Source organism: Apus apus, chromosome 10 (genome assembly GCF_020740795.1).
Source record: "Apus apus isolate bApuApu2 chromosome 10, bApuApu2.pri.cur, whole genome shotgun sequence".
Classification (NCBI taxonomy): domain Eukaryota; kingdom Metazoa; phylum Chordata; class Aves; order Apodiformes; family Apodidae; genus Apus; species Apus apus.
The window spans coordinates 7,526,404-7,543,374 of NC_067291.1; the positions used below are offsets into that span (position 1 = coordinate 7,526,404).

At 35.8% G+C, this 16,971-nt stretch overlaps 1 protein-coding gene across 6 annotated transcripts in view; it reads right to left on the bottom strand.

The window, feature by feature from the left end:
* Positions 1–1,132: 1,132 nt before the first annotated feature.
* CGNL1 (cingulin like 1) overlaps positions 1,133–16,971 on the bottom strand; it is a 59,972-nt gene continuing 44,133 nt past the window's right edge. For 4 of the 6 annotated variants that reach the window (XM_051628994.1, XM_051628988.1, XM_051628990.1 and 1 more), the window contains exons 13-19: positions 15,336–15,497; positions 14,373–14,462; positions 7,633–7,716; positions 5,792–5,916; positions 5,114–5,222; positions 3,999–4,162; positions 1,133–3,350 (exon numbers count right to left, since the gene is read on the bottom strand). In XM_051628994.1, the coding sequence (XP_051484954.1) occupies positions 3,212–3,350; positions 3,999–4,162; positions 5,114–5,222; positions 5,792–5,916; positions 7,633–7,716; positions 14,373–14,462; positions 15,336–15,497 (873 nt within the window). In that variant the 3' untranslated portion in view covers positions 1,133–3,211. Of the gene's footprint in view, positions 3,351–3,998; positions 4,229–5,113; positions 5,223–5,791; positions 5,917–7,632; positions 7,717–14,372; positions 14,463–15,335; positions 15,498–16,971 lie in introns of those variants that run through there. The other 2 variants (XM_051628991.1, XM_051628995.1) reach the window with 2 other exon arrangements.

Consider the following 16,971-nt stretch of genomic DNA (forward strand, 5'->3'; position numbering starts at 1 on the left):
ACAGATTAGTGAAAATGCTCAAAATAGAACTTCAATTTTATTTTCCAAACCAGGAATTATAAACAACCATGCAAGTCCTTTTAAGGCACAAGTTGTCAAGAATTGAATATGGCAATACTAATGTTGCACAGTTGTTTGAAAAACCTGTGTATTTAGGCAGAATAGAATTTTAATGTGAGGAAATGCTGTTTTTGTAGAAAAACTCATCACATAAATGTCATAAAAATATCAGTGAAATATGAAAGGCAAATAATCCCAGGCATGACAAAAAATTAATTGATCATCATAGATCACTTACACTGTGAGAGAAGCATCCACTATCTAAGTCATCAGGTCAGGCTTATATCAAAAAAGTGATTTAGCTTGGGTCTGTTTGTTTATGAGATATGATGGTATCATCAAAAAAGCCAGAATTCAAGCCATGTCTCTGTAATACATCAGAAACTCTGATGTTTGTACAACCTTCTAGCGCCTGAACATCTCTCAACCATGTTTCTTCACATCTTCTCTCTCGTTTCCTTGTATGGGTCACGAGCTTCTTCTGGAAGTTGGTAAAAAACAGAAATGGAAATATCATGAAAATTTTTCTAGACTATAAACTCTGACTTCGGATGAGTTTTGATCAAAAACTGCCATGAGATGGAATGAACAAATAAGATGTACTTAAAACTCTTGTCAGTGAACCCTACCCTCACCACCACTAGCAAGTATTGATAAACAGAGCTACAGTCTGCTTTAGATTTTCTTTGATTTTAGTCATATCATTTGAGAACTCTAAAGAGGAAATGCCATTTCCAAGTCTAAATGATCAAAACACAGACCAGTTCCTTAGACACTGGAGGGGTGTGTTTGTGGTGTGTGTGTGTGTTTAATAAGCAGGATCCCTCCCATTAGGAGACTGCAGCAACACATCTCCCTCCTTCTAAGTTCAAGTGAGAAAAAGAATTTTCTAGATATTATATCTGCCACCTGCTTTACAAGTAACAAAGAAAGTAGCTATCCAAAAAGAAGAAAATGCAGAAAGTTATTTACAGCATCAGTATTTCCCATATAATTATTTTCTTATTTGTTAAACGCACACATCTTCCATATGAGATTCTATGGTCATATCAAGCTACGGGCACATACAACGTAGAGCCGAAAGAGCTGTCTGACTGTTTATTTGAATTGAATTTGTCTTTTACAGTTTAGTGTAACTGGAGGTAGATGCAATATTAAGTGATTTTCTTCCAGTGGTTTGAAATAATAGTAATCTATGAGCATTAGGACAGAGCACTGGATATTGGAATCAGTTGTTTAAAGTGAAGCCTACAGAAACATGCAAATGAAACGACAAAATCAAATCACATCAGGTTATATAATGATTGTCAGAACCGTACAGTGCAGGTCCTCCTGGAGGAAAGGCTGTTTCTATGTTGTCAAAACAGTAAAGCTAGTACTTCAAAAAATAAGTATGCTACTTGGAAGGATATACAAGATTCAGAGTATTACAATGATGATGTTAATATTATTTCAAATTTATCTCAAACCATTAAAATAAAGTTTAAGGCAATTACATGGCAAAAGAGTCTCTAATCTGCTATGCATTAATACATTTCTGATCCTGCAGGCAGGAATTTCATTTCATATAAAGGTATGAAAATGGATACTGCCATTGTCAGGACTTTTGCCTTAACTAAGTCTATCAGTCTTACTTTCAGAACTGGTAAGTTTATCCTCTTCAGTAGATGCCTTTATGGGAGTAACGGAAGCTCCCAGGAGCTTCAGTTTAAAGTACTTTTCACAATTACATTACACTATTATTTGGTCCATTCAGTGAAGAAGTGGTTACTAACCTGTAACTGGAGACAAATACTAATCATCATACAGGACTTAGCTATCAGCTGTTTAATTAACAAAATTATGTAGCAGAGGCCTTTCCTTAGAATTCTAGATTTTTAAAGGAGCAAAAATGGTCCAGTGTAATATAAATGGCAACAAAAATATTTTTAGCAATAAAATGGAAAACGCTTTAAAAATAAAATCTGCAAGGCTTTTTTTTTTCTTTTAAATTTCCTGCAAAGTTTGTTGAACAGATCTGCACCCCAAATACAGATACTTCTGTAAACTGAAATACTAATATGTACCTGCAGACTATACAGTGCAGTACAGCACAAGTAGTTGCTCAAGAACATCTTAGAAAGCAGTGCTTTGTGTTGCCAGGTGCATAAAATTTTGGGACCAAATAATGAACAAATTTAAGCATGTACTTAATTCAAAGACCACAATTAATTTTACTGGAACAAGTGGGACTCCTTAAAGACTTTAAGATAAGCCTTCTCCTGTTGTCTTCAAATCAGCAGGCCTCTAAATGCTGCCTCTGGCAGCATGGAGTCCATTTCAGGAAATGAAAGATACCAAGTAGTACCTGACCTCATTCTCACCCTTCCCTACTAAGAACAGAAAGTGTCCCAAACGAAGCTTACAAGAAAGCTGTAGGCAAGCCTCACTCATCATTCAGATTTGATGGCCCTTTTGAAGTCAACAGGCAGGATGATAATTTGATCTCTAATATTCAGAACACATACAATAAAACTTGCACTGGTTTCAAAATGGAAATGTACTTCCTGGCTCAGGCACTGTGATTCTGCTCTGTAAAGCACAAAATGTATTAATTTTCATTTGTTTTCTTCTTAAACAAACCTCAAATATAGCATTCAGTATAAATTTAAGTACATATGAAACTGATTTATATAATATTTGACACTTTATAAAATAGTACTGAAGTAGTCAATAAAAAGATTAGGTTTAAAATATTTACATTTTATACATAATCTCCCCCTACTTACAATTATTAAATAATCTTCTCTGGTTTCCTTAGTTTTAGGGAAAGGCTATTAATAATTACAAACTAATTTTGAATTACTTTTAAATGGCTTTTTACTTAAACAGAATTTTAGCAAAATAACATTTCCCATGTTAAATATTATCCCTGTGTTTTCAGTAGTAGGTAAATATATGTAGCTCCATGTTTTATAGCTGTTTTATAATGCAATCCTGTTTTCCATAATAAACAGTGGAGATTTAAGAAATAAAATGGCACAGTATGGATGGAAACATTATATTCCCAACTTTTAAATCCCTTTGTCGTTTGGCTTCTTGATTATCCAGTTTCTTGATAAGATATTTTAGTCATCCAGTACTTTCAAGGAATCACAGATTTGATACTTATTTAGGTTTTTGTGTCATCATCTTTTGAAAAATTATTTCCTGCAGCTGCTTCACAGACACTCTCACCATCCGTGCTGAAATCATCATCGTCATCATCATCAGAATCAGCCAACACTTTACTTGGTGACTTCTTCAGTCTACTAAAACAAAAATACAAGTATCTTTGGTCTTAAAACTGTACATCTACATGCAGAACACTTATGCAGAACAGCTTAAAGCACTGACAGGTAGCATTTACATATTTAAAGGATGTCAAAGAAACTCGTGCTCCAATAGGGGTAGTTTATCACAGACTACATCTCTTCTGAAAGAAACACGCAAGAGAATGGAGATCAATTCATAATGGTTTCAAGCACCTCAAACTTAAGACAGAGAGGGGAAACTGTAAACTGCATAGTGAGATATTCAAAGATGGCTGAGGAAAATTAACACAGGATAACTGTACCTCTCAGTCATTAGCAGGAAATTTTATTACTAGAAATGATAAGAGTGCTGAGTCTCACCACCTTTTTCCATGTATTTATTCCCTGCCTCAACTACTTTATTCAGCAAGCAGATCTTGGAAAGAAGGTTTGGGCACCTAGAGCACCCTGGAAAGAATTGGAGAACTTTTGTGGAAAAAGAAAATGCAGAAGAACTTCACAGGTCTGTCTCTTAAACTCTGTCTGCTTATGACAAACTTGAAGTTTGTTAGAGAAAGCCCTTAGTTTATGGACTAAAGGAGTAAGAGATCAATCTTGAGGGTGGTGGTGTAAAATGTAATTGTGAAGTCTGACGAGTCATCCTACCTTAATTCCTTCTTTGCAGCATTAAGCTGTCCTTGCAATTCCTCATTCATGTCTAGTTGCTCCTCCAGTTCTCTCTGGAGTTTCTTTTTAGCACTTTCCAGTCTGTCTATCTCTTCTTCAGCTTCTTCAACTTGACGTTTCATTGCTTTCAAACGCAAACTCAACTGAAATATTCACATGTCAGCTGATTAGAGGACTATTTTAATAAAGGAATTTTATTCTTCCAGCATCTATGAGAGGGAGAATAAAGACACAACTTTGCCAGTGCAAGTGACACTGTAATCCTATGTTTCAGAAGTATTAGAAAGTCAGCATTAGACTTTGACAAAAGTGATGGGATACAACTTTTGAAGAAAAAAACAGCAACAAATTAATGTAGCTTTGGTAAAGTATGACTGTATTATGTCATAGCAAGAGGTGGTATTAAGTAAAGGAAGACTAGAGCTATTAGTGTGTCTAAGTTAAATAACTTTTCTGTACTACAGATAGATACTATAAAACACATTTTAAAAACCCAGAGGAATTTAAAAGATTGTTCCCTTAACAGATGCCTTGCAATTTGAAACAATGTTCTGCCTGGAAAATGAATAGCAACTATTTGACTCATGTACTGAAATAAATTTTAAGCAAGGAATCAAAAAAGACCACAGGAATAGTAGAACACGTTGCTATTACAATATCAGTGTATGCCTAATACTTATAGCTTATATTAAACAATAAATAGCTCATCTCTTTTAACAACATCTTATGGTGGCAAACCAGAATATATTATTTGTTGGTGTATGTGTTTATAGGATCACATATTGGTGTGTGTGTATATATATATATATAAAAATATATATATATAAAGAATCATATACTGTTATTGGCTTTGTTTCTTAAAATGACTTTAGCACTGCTTCTATAAGGCTTCCTTTTCATAATTCTAGAAATTAATAACAATTTATTACTAGACAAAAGAATATTATGACAGTGGGAACTGCAAATCTCACTAAATGGGAGTTCATTAAAAACACAGTAATCAGTATCTACTTATAGTCTTCTCATATCTTTTGTTTATCATTTATGTTAATAGGATTAATATCAGATATTTGCATATTAGTCTTTCCCTCTACCTGGTCTTTTTGATCAGTCAATGAGAGATGTTCATCATCTACTTGCAACATTAACTCCTTCACTTTTCTCTCAAGTCTGCGGTTACTTAGTTGGAAATTAGCTCTATCCCTAGAAGAAACAAGACAAAAGACAAGCTTGTAAAAAAACCCAAAACAAATGGAACGGAAATATTTCCAATCCTGCTGATGTAATTCCTTAGCAATCTCCTAGGAATTGAATAAATACTAATGGCCCCTGCTTTGATTTACTGATTCCATGTAACGTAATAAGAAATTTGTTCCAAAGCTTTAATCACCAAGGGGAATTTCTTCTGTACCTGGAGCAACGTTTACAATTAAAAAAATACATTTCTCCAAGATTAAACAATGAAGTGAACATGAAAACAGAAGTGTTAGATGATAGTTAATTTCTAAGCCTGTTACTGATATCAGACATTGCTAAAGTAGATCAGATATGGAACTATGTTAGCACTGTGCCAAGTTTTAAATTTATAGGGCAACTTCTAGTGAGCTTTCTGTCAAAAAGAAAATTTGCAATACTTGTATGAAACAGTAACCACTGTGATTCGGTGCTTGTGAGAAAAAAACCAAGTTAATTGTATTAGAGACTTAATATTAGTAACAGGCCATATTAACAAACAAACATGCATGTTTTGATCTTAACATAACTACTTTCACCTCTCTTCATTTTCAAGCCGTTCTTCTAGCTCTGTGATCCTTGCTTCCATTTGAGCAACAAGTCCCTCTTTACTGGATCGGTAAGAACCCTCCAAGTGAAGGATTCGGCTCTTCAAGTCTTTGTTCTATGGTTGGAACATACTTGATTACCACATACATGCTCGTATTAACAAGTATCACCTTACCACAAAATCAGTTTCTCCAGGCAAACATAAGGTCATCAGTATATTTTTATTTCAGTAAATATGGAAAAAGAGTCACTGAGATTTCACTGTTTGCTACAAACAAATCTTCCATTACTGTGCTTCATTAAAAAGAAGTTAGTGTTAAAGCTTGAGTTAAATTTTTAGGATCAAATGGGCCCTTGAATTTCAGATGCTTGCAAGCCTCTCCCAACAGCATTTTTTAATATGGCAAAATTTTTCAAATAGCATTGGATATGTCTTAGTCTCCACACAATTCTCTTGTCAGTTTCTGTATTTTTCCCCTTTATCTCACCGGTGTATGGCTAAAACAAGTAGACAAAGAATTTATCTGCATCCAACATTGCTTTAATATATCGAAGTTGTTACTGTGAGTTGTTCCCTGCCCCCTTTCTTAACTATCCAATGTTACTCCTACTGCATAAATAGTTTGAAAAACTTTGCAAGCAGACTTTTTGCTGAGATTTATAGTTCGGGTGTTTTTTTTTGCCATGAGGGGAAAAAAAAAAAGGAGGTACATGAGTACATGAGGAACAGAACTTCAAACCATGGTCTAAACCATGGCCACAGATCTCCAACACTAAAATGCTACGACAGAAAGTCAGAATTAAAGCATAAGAACGTACATGGGACGCCAGTAGGTGGCGTTCTTTTTTCTCAAACAGTTAAGATAGCATTAATTTCACATAATTTAAGGCACCAAATTAGGTGTCCGATATAAATGTGTTCTCTAAATTCCAATTACAACCCATCTTATGCTCTAGAGAGTGTCAAAAAGCTAAGATAGCTTTTCTCTGGATCTCACCGAGGGCCTACAATAGTAGTCCTGCTTTCAAAGACCTCTGAGCTGCAGAGTAAAATATTGCAAAAGGCTAGAAAGTATTTTTATGTACTTTTCAGCACAGATATTGAAACGTAGGAGTTATGTTCCTTCCTAGGCAGAGAGCAGCAGTTCTCTACCAAATCTGTATCTTTTCTTGCAGAGGAAAGTAGTTTTTTCACTTCTTTGGTACTACAGAAGAAAATACTCAACTAAAATCACAACTGCTTGAAATCATGATTCTCAGCAGTGGTCCTGAAGTTCTGTCAAGACTTTGAAGAACAGCTCCTCCAAAAGTGGTCAAAGGACGTACAGATAAACTAGGTAAGAGTGTCTTTGATATTGTAGTCTTTTCTGTATATTTGCTTTTTAAAAATCTATATGGATATCCCACTTTTAGCCTAAAGCAAGTGTTCCATACCAACTGTCTTTGATGCTCTCATGTATAGACAGAATCTGTGTGGTAGAGAGATGCCTGCACTTGCTACAACAAAAATGTTGTATTATATAAACAGATGTATGCACAGTATGAGTGTTTAGTATATGAAATACATAAACTGTAACAAACCTCAAGCTAAAACAGGACAAACAGAAGGAAAAAATACTAAGTGGTCACTTATGTCAATATTATATTTTGAGCATCAATATTAACATACTAATTTTAAAAATCTATTCTTAGTAACACATACTTCCAGCAGCACAACACGGTGGGACAGTGCCAGCTACTGTATTCCTTAAACCCTTCTTTGCATTTCCTAATGAAGGCAGATACCCAGCCTATTATCTTGCTAGTGTGATGATATGCCAGCCATAATTACCTGTCTTTCCAGTGAAATTTTGTCACACTCCAAATCTTGCTTTATAGCTCTTTCCTGTAGAAGCTCTGTCCTCATTTGTTCAATCTATTACAGAAAGACAGAAAATTTAATAATTTTTTTAACTTACATTTATCTAAACAATACTGCATGTATGTGCGTGTGTGTATATACACATAAACTACACATACCTACTGTGATGAGAAAAAAATTGCTTTCTTCAAACTCAAGAAACAAGCATGATTTCAGATGAAGTTCAGAATTACAATATCAAAGTAAATTTTCCACTTCAGGAAGCCAATGTTATTCCCAGTGCTTATTCTAGGCATTTTCCAGTCACATGGGGTGCTGTTGAAATTCAGTATATATATTCTGTAGCAGGGAACTGAACTCTAAAATGCTGCATAACAGCCATACCATGTAGCAGGGAACAAGAGTTCAGGAACATAACACCAGTCTTCAAAGACCTTCTACAGTTGTTTTCTTTATACTTAACTCTGAATAGACACCTTACCTTTAAGCTACTGTCTACTTTAAAGTTTCAATCTATTAAACACAATCTGCTAACTGCAGAGAAGTGCCTAAAACTCAGCAAGACACTCCACAAACAATTGCAGTTTTCATTGTCTGTGAGACTAGTAAAAGCTCTTTTTCAACAGACTCTGTGACATACTGGATACGAACACTGCTCCCCACCTCCAGTCTATTTTATGTCTGTCATACCAGGAGAGCAGGGACTGCTGGATTAGGACAAGGGGAGGGTTTTGGTTGTTTTTTTAAAACACAACTTTTGCTACAATTTATGTAAATATTTCAGTTGCATATTCTGTAACCAAAAGGAAAGCATATTCTCCATATGTAAGATGTTAAACAGAATCAAGATAATAACACAGAATTAGTTTGGTTTATCTCCCTGCTGGACTTGACTGGAAAATAAATATTCTGAGGATCAAAGAGAAACTCTAAACTGCCTAACAGCTGCTACTGAAACTTCGGGGCTACAGGAAAATGTTTGTAGTGCCCAAATACTTTTCTTCCTTCTCATTCCTGCTGTGACTGCCCTCAAGTCTTTACAAACGCCTTTGAAGGCACAGCTAAGGTTACCACAGCATTTGTGCTATTCTCTGCACAGAGTTTACTAGGATGAATATCACCTGGGGAACACAGTGAGCATCTATGCCAACTACTGTACCTGCAAAAACACTGACAAAGGTTTCAGTGGCTACAGCATTCCTCCCTTCTTTACAACAGTTAGGTATGAGCTTACATAAACACATGCCACAGTTAGGCAGCTCTAAGTCACAGATTTATCTCACTTAAGGTGTTTCAAAAGCCATTGGGAACTCTTGCATTAAAAAAAAAATCTAAAATAAATGCTAAGAATGGGAAGGTTAAACAAGTACAGCACATGAAATTTTACCTTAGGTTCTTTTTGTTATTTTAACACATTATAATATTGAAATATCTATTTTTGGTTAATCATATGTTTAAAATAAGTAATTTACACTGTTTCTGTAGCTTTGAAACTAATATATAAACACAAACAATGGTAGCAAGGCGTGCAGTTGCATGTGTTATGCCACAGAACAGTTTCAGAACAGTAAAAGGCACTTCTGAAAACCAAGGTCATAACAGTTACTGGACTACAAATGTTAGCACGTGGCTGTATTCTCAGCAGCTGGGTAAATTCCTAAAAGCTCTCATTGTCGCATAGAAGCCTAATAATGATGTTTTATACAGTATATAGCAAAATACTATTTTATATATTAGAATACTATTTTGTAGATAAAATTAGAATCATTCATGTATGCAACTGCTGTGCTTATTCACTAAATATATGGAAAAAAGTTATAATGTGAGGGATTACACTGAATTTATTCCACTATAATTGCTTTAGCCATGAAGACAGACACAGTAAAAATGAAGCAAAATTTGTAGGAAAATGAACAACTAATTAAAAATGCAACTGTTAACTGAAGAAAGGGGTTTTGTTTTATGTAGGAACTTGCTTAATGGACCACTCTGAAGTTCTACTGTGCTCTTACTGTGCTCAAAGGCTGTGACAAATTTGTGCAACCCTCCTAAGATCTCAAATGAAGGAATTATTTAGAGGACAATTATTTTATTTGCAAGATGAGTGCTACTGTTGGTGAACACCTCATAACAGCAACCTTGTAGACTGAGAGAGAAAATATACTTTATCTGACTAGGATCAAAAAGTTACTTGCAAATACATACAAGAGCTTGTAAAAACAGAGGGGCAGCAGGACATGATTCTTGCTGGGAGAGGTGGAAACTGCTTTCACTTCTCTCCTTACACTTTTCATAAGTAAACACATAATTAACATGCACAAAGGAAAAAAGCAGTTGTCTGCCAAAAACGTGCTCAAGCTTATTCACTTATTTCACAGCAGTTAAGATAGGGTGTGGGTACATACCATGTGGAGCTTTATGCTTTTTATGCTCTTTCCTATATCTAGTATATTCTGATTATGTTAAAAAATTTAACTATTTCTGCAGCATAAAGCAACAGCTATCACAGTTGAATTTGAAGAATGCTAAAAACAAATAACTGAGGAAAGCAATAGCATCAGATTTTACAAAGGTTTAGATATAACAGCATTTTGTGCCAGCTGTTGAGTTCATTATTAGTGGAAGCAATTTGATTTCTAATGATATTTTAGATGCTATCACCATTGTCTACCATCTTGGACTAGGTTCCCAGCCTATGTTTCTTGTTAATACCTAAACAGGGAAAAATAAAATATATATATGTATATTGACCTACATACACAATTCTCAAGTATATGACCAAAAAAACATGGTGATTTTTCCGAAAAAGTGAAAGCCAAGCAAACCCCTTCGTCTGACATAAATGAAAAGCAATTTTCATGTCCACATTTTTGTTTGCTTCCCTGGTGCCAGCCAAAGAGCAGGTACAGAGCTACCCATTGGGAACGTTTTACCAAAAGGAACTGAATAATGCAGGCCAATGCAAATTTTTAATTCTATATTTATTCTAAAATTGTCACAAAAACTAACTAGTCCATTTTTCACATTTACTAGAAACAACTCTGAAGCTAACAGACTCATGTTTGCATTTTCACAGAATATGAGAATTGATAAGGAGTATATGAAGTATTTCTCAATTATGCCTGCAAAAACAGAAGGCAAGAGGTACTTCATTGCACTTCTTTGTAGGGAGAAGAAAAAAAAAAGTACTAAAACGTGCCCTGTCCCTGCTCACTTTAGGCTCAAAGGACAACAGAGAACTCTAGCTTTCTATGTTTGTTGACCATCAACCTCTTTCCAGCGTTGCTAATACCTTATCATTTTGTCGTGGTTTGGGCCCAACACAACACAAGGCCCCATGGCTGCTCACTCAACTCCCCACCCACACACACTCTGGGATGAGGACAAAGCTCCTGGGTCAAGACAAAGGACAAGGAGGGTTCTTCACCAATTAAGTTCCCAGGCAAAACAAACTCAACTTGGGGAAAAAAAATAATAATTTAATTTCACACTAACCAAACACACACGGGACACAGACAACAAAAAGAGCAGGGCTTGCATATGCAACCCCCACCACTCCCTTCTTCCTGGGCTCAAATCACTTTGTTCCCGGTTTCTCTCCCTCCTTCCCCACAGTGGCACAGGGGGGTGGGGTTTAGAGTCAGTTCACAGGCTGGTGGTTCTTGCCATGCCATCATCCTCAGGAAGAAGGATTCCTTACAGTCCTTCCCTGCTTCCCCATGGGGTCCCTCCCATGGGAGAGAGTCCTTCACGAACCTCTCCTTCATGAGTCCATCCCACGAGGTCCAGAGCTGCTCCAGCCTGGGCTTCTCACAGAGTCACGGGCTGCTTTGGGAAAAAACCCCCCTGACCCCGGGTCTTCCACAGCTGCGTAATCAGAGTCCAGAGGCAGCAAATCCTCTGGCCACAAAATCCAAGTCCACTGGCCAAGTTCACCCCTCCTGGTGCCTTCAAGGGGATGTTCCACCACGTTCCTCCACGAGTGCAGGGGGACAGCTGCCATCTCGCCATGGGCTGCAGGGAAACTTCTGCTTGGGCACTTCCTTCCCCTTCCTCCTCACCAACCACCAGCACCGCTTTCCTCCCGCACAACTCTTCTCTCTCAAGTGATTCTCTGCTCAGGTGTTACAGCTGTTCTTTCATATGTTAATCGCTGAGGTGCATCTGTTGTCCCTCTAAGGGCTCCTTGGCTAGGTTTTGGAGCAGGGGGAGCTTCTCAGCTTCTTACCGGAGCCACTCCTGTGGCCTTTCCCCCGCTACCAAAAAACCCACCAAACCAAACCAGAACATTTAAAAACTAATGGGATATCTCCCACCTTTCCCCCAGTTATTATTATTATTTTTTTTTACTTTTACTTGCCACTTCGTTGTGGTACTCCTTGACAATGAGGTAGGCAAGGTGAGAATAGTGTCTCATGCAGCCATTCCCAGATTCAAAAGGGTGTTTAAATTAAAAAAGGATAACATTTCATGGTAAATTAAATGTGATCAGCTTTGCCAATGTTTATTCAAACATTTAGCTTTATATAAAACAGAACCAGTTGTTTCAATTATTTTTTACTAGAAATTTGAGTATTATAGTTCATTATCAGTATATTAAAATAACCCATTTATAAAAAAAAACAAAAAACCAAAACAATTACAAAGTACAGATATTACCAAAACAAATCTATTATAATTTCTCATGTCATTATAAATGCCTAGCAGACCCTGAAATACTCTTTAGTAATTTGACTACTTCATCATTCTGGCATAAAATCAAAACAAAGCAACCTTTGTAACTCATGTGTGAAACAAGAAACTCCAGACCTCAAAATAAACATGTCTTCTACCCGTTATGTAACATTTTGGTCACCCATCTGTATTTCAGGTTTCCATTCAGTTAGCAAATCAACTTCTTATAGTGCCTACTAGTGCAGCTGTGACTAAGGTTCTTCTATCCCAGGCTTGTAACACAGGCATAGATTCTAGTATTAAAGGCTTCCTAATTTAACAATACCATGACCCCACATCATTATGGGTTCTTTACATTTTATTTCACCCACTGACTCAGAATAGGTACAGTATCAATGGAACAATAGCAAAAATACTATATTGCAATCAAACAGAATCTCACCAACCTAAGTCTCAACAAAGTCTCAAATACCCTTGGTGTTTCAAGGGTGCATGAAAGAAAGCTGAGCTCTAATTCACTTTAAAACTCCATGTGTTTCAGTGGAACATACAATGGCATAGAAACTAAGATTTTACTTTCTATTCTCCCTCCAAAATTAAAGCTATTCAGAAGAATGCCAGCCAGTCTTTTTTTCTGGAGAAAGGAAGAGAAATGAAACCAGAAAGGCTATAGCTGATTGTACCTCAATGCAAATTGTCTTCTGGACTTCTGGTAAATTACTGATGAGGTATAGTACTTAATGTAAAGCTACAGAAGTAGACATGCTGTAATGAGTTACACATCAGTTTCACATCTTTCAGAACATAAAACCAAGGCAAAGAATGTTGTCTAGGCCATGATACTCCAAGACAGCCACATCATCATATTCCCTTTCACAGAATAATACAAAAATTGCATAATACTGCCTACTTGGCCATGGATGCTTTTTCACTCAACAGGCCCTATCCTCTACTTTTCTGGTTTATTATAAATCTTTGTTAGAGGACTTGTAATCTCATGTTTTTGGATTAATATTACTAAGGCCCCTTTCTTCAGAACAACAAACTCCTAATTCTCTTAAACTTGGTGATTTCCAGCTGAATGGTCTCCTTTCCATTAGCCCACTCCACTTTCCCCTACCTCCACATTCACTGGCCTTACTGAAGACAGAGGCAAATTAATTTGAGGATCCACACCTGGATTACATTTTACCTTAACTGATACCTCATCACACAATTTCCACAACTTCTTTCTTCTACTTATACAGTCAAGAACCTTTTTGTTGCTTGTTTGAATTACTATGGTAAGTTTCACTTACCTTGGCAAATCTGACTTCATCTTTTCATTTTCTGTCCCATGAGACACAGCCCTGTTAATAAATCCTACTTCCCCACTTTTTGGGCTACCTACTTATGTAATACTTCTGGAACTAATGACTGATGTTTTTATATGGAATATGCTTTTCAACTGTCTTATCTTTCATATATCTTAATAAGTTTTTACACTTGTAATGAAAACACAGCTTCCTCTCTGTTGAAACTGGCAGCATCTTCAGTTCAGCTGACTTCATTAATTAATGCCACAATTTCCTAAGCTCTTCCTTCTTTGAAATCAAGATCCTATTATGTTGGCCTGCTTTTCAGTACAGTTAAAAAAATGTGATCCTTCAATCTAAGGTACTTTCTACAACCAGGCTTTCACTGATAGCCTCACCACCTAAAACTAAGCCTAAGACAGCATCATGTCTGCATGCATCAATGATTACTTGATGAAGCTCACTGCATCAACAATATCAGAGAGTGATACTGTCTTTGCTCCTTATATGCAATCTCTGTCAGTTTTACAGTTAGGAAAACAGGAAAAAATTGGTCTGTGATGACATGGAGGAGTATATTTAATCATGTTTGTGAACTTAGGTTTGTTTTTTTTTTTACATACTCTTCTTTAGTATATAAACACTACTGCTAATAATTACTTAGTTAATCAATATTGTTTGTGATCTTAAGAACACTTGTACCTCATCATTATACAGCAGTTGGAAAAATTGTCCAAGTACCTGTTCTCTGCATCTACTGATCCTCTCAGACAACAAATCCGAATTACTCTTCTCTTCATCAAGCTCAAGTTGCAGGTGAGATAACTTGTCCTAAGTGAAAGAAAGAAAAGTAATATCAACACACTTTATAAACAACCATACTTCTGGGCAACCTGGTCTAGTGAGAGGTGTCCCTGCCCATGCAGGAGGGTCGGAACTGGATGATCTTTAAGAACCCTTTCAACCCAAACAAGTTTGTGATTTTATGATACTACTTTTGCATCCTCTTCAGATTGCTACCAGGGCATTCTTCCTCAAACTTCAATGACTCTCAAGCTGTTTCAGAGACCAGGCTTGAAAAGTGACATGCCTTTGAAAACACATACAGAGTCTAGAAAAAGCCTTTGAAGTTAATATGTGTCTGAAAGAAATAAAATAGAAGCTTCATTTCCTGCTAATCACTCCCACCAATTTTAAGAAAATAAGAGAAATTCTGTAATGTTTTTAGAGAATGTTATTACAATGTCCAACTTATACATTTGGAAGACAAGTTTCTTTTCATATGAGAAGTGTTTGCTTATCAAAGTCAAATGACAGCTTAGTTGAACTGAACAGTTATGAAGCTAACCCTACAACAACACAGTCAGAATAACAAAGCTACTTAGACTCCTGATAATAACTTATATTAGACACTAAATAGAACTTACACATATTTTTTAAGTTCTGAGTGACAGGTCTATGAACAAAAGTAATACAATTTTCTCTGATAAACTCCAGAGAAAATTAATTTAAAACACATAATGATACAATAGATATGCTAACAGATCACCTTTTGAATATATAAGAATAATTCCTGAAGTAGTACTACATGAATTTTCAACACAATCAAGCTATTTTGTTTCTTCTCAGGCAGAATCCATATGAAATACCAAAAATTTTTTAAACAAATCCAGTAAGATCCCAACACCCAAAAATATCTTTTACCTCCATTAGTTTGACTTGTCTTGCCCGATCATCTTTTAAGTGGTTTTTGGCTTCCAATTCATACTCCAAGCCTTTCACAGTCTGTTCTAGCAGCTGAGTTTTTGTTATTGCTTCATCCTGAGCTCTCTGATGGTCCCTCAGGTTTTCTTCCATAAGACGCATCTGAAATAATATTATGGAAATACACTAAATAACATACATTCTATAACTGATGTCAGTATAAGGAACTGACTACAAACATGACAGATACAAAAGCATGACAGGAATGGCATCAAGTTATATGCTTTTCACAGTAATTTTTGTTTTATCCACAAGATGGCACCAAGAAAATAAACTTAGATTAAATATCAGATCTGAAGAGATGCCTCACACTACAAATTTTATGGTGACAATTATACATAGTAAGATTTAAAACATCTATTTCTCTACCCAGCTCCAGCAAGTCAAAATGTGTACAATGTTCTAAATGGTTATATCTTTGGAAATTTTGCAATATTATTCCTTTCCTTTTCAGACTACCAGTACTTTAGCTTTTAAATAATACGTAGTTTACATGTCTGAGGCACTTCAATGACAGCATTTTACCAATGACATAACTGCTAACATATATATATATATATATATATACACACATGTATTAGTATAATTTTAGATACGGCAGGACTATCTGTGATCAGTCCTTGTACTTGTAACTTATGAATATATGAATTTTTTTCTTCAGCATTAAGTCTTCCACCATCTTCCTCTGCTTAGTCAAGTGCTTATTTTAGTGATGAAGCTAAAATAATGTATTAGTGATCGTTTCTAGAGTTTGCTACCTATTGCAAAGTCCTGACAGAAAAACACTGGACATTAGCATGACTCAGTGGACAGCTAGTTCAGCACAGAGAAATTCATAGCATTGCATACCTCAGAATGACATTGGATTGACAACTTTCACATTCTTTTATGTATCCACAGAGAACATAAAAGAGACACAGTCATGAAGAACTCCCCTATTGCCTTGGAAGACTGTTTTGTAACTTTCCTGCTAGAACAAGATTATGATACTCGTGTTGCCGTGATTATTGCAATCTTGGCTTTTAATGAGCCTCTTAGAAAGAACCTTTTGTGCAGTATGACACCTACCCAAGAGGATTTTGACAGACAATAGGCTCTTTCATGTTGAATGGAAGAACTATCTATTTGTACTTCTTGCTAAACACAAAGGAGGAAGAGATAATAAAGACTTTCAATTGTCCTGAATATTTAGTCTCTTTAGAAACTCTGCTGTTCAACCTGCCTATCCTCTATTTTCAGATTTTTTTTCCTCTTTTGCAGCTAGTTGCCATACTGCATTTCTAAAGCCCTAGGATTTTAAATATTGCTTCATGGGGATATAGAATTCTACAACCAGTAATATTTTATCCCTTTATATAGGGTTTGGATTATCTGTCAAATAATGAAGGTGTGTTTTGTTCTGAAAGTTTTTCTTTATTTTACAGTTGTAATAAATAACACTAGAAGAATTTTTCATAATTACTGTAAAGACAGTGTGTATAGATATTTACATACACACATATTTCATTTAAGCTGTATATTCTCATTTATTCAACTCAAAAGCCATGTTCTCAATACCCCAATACCTCAATATTTT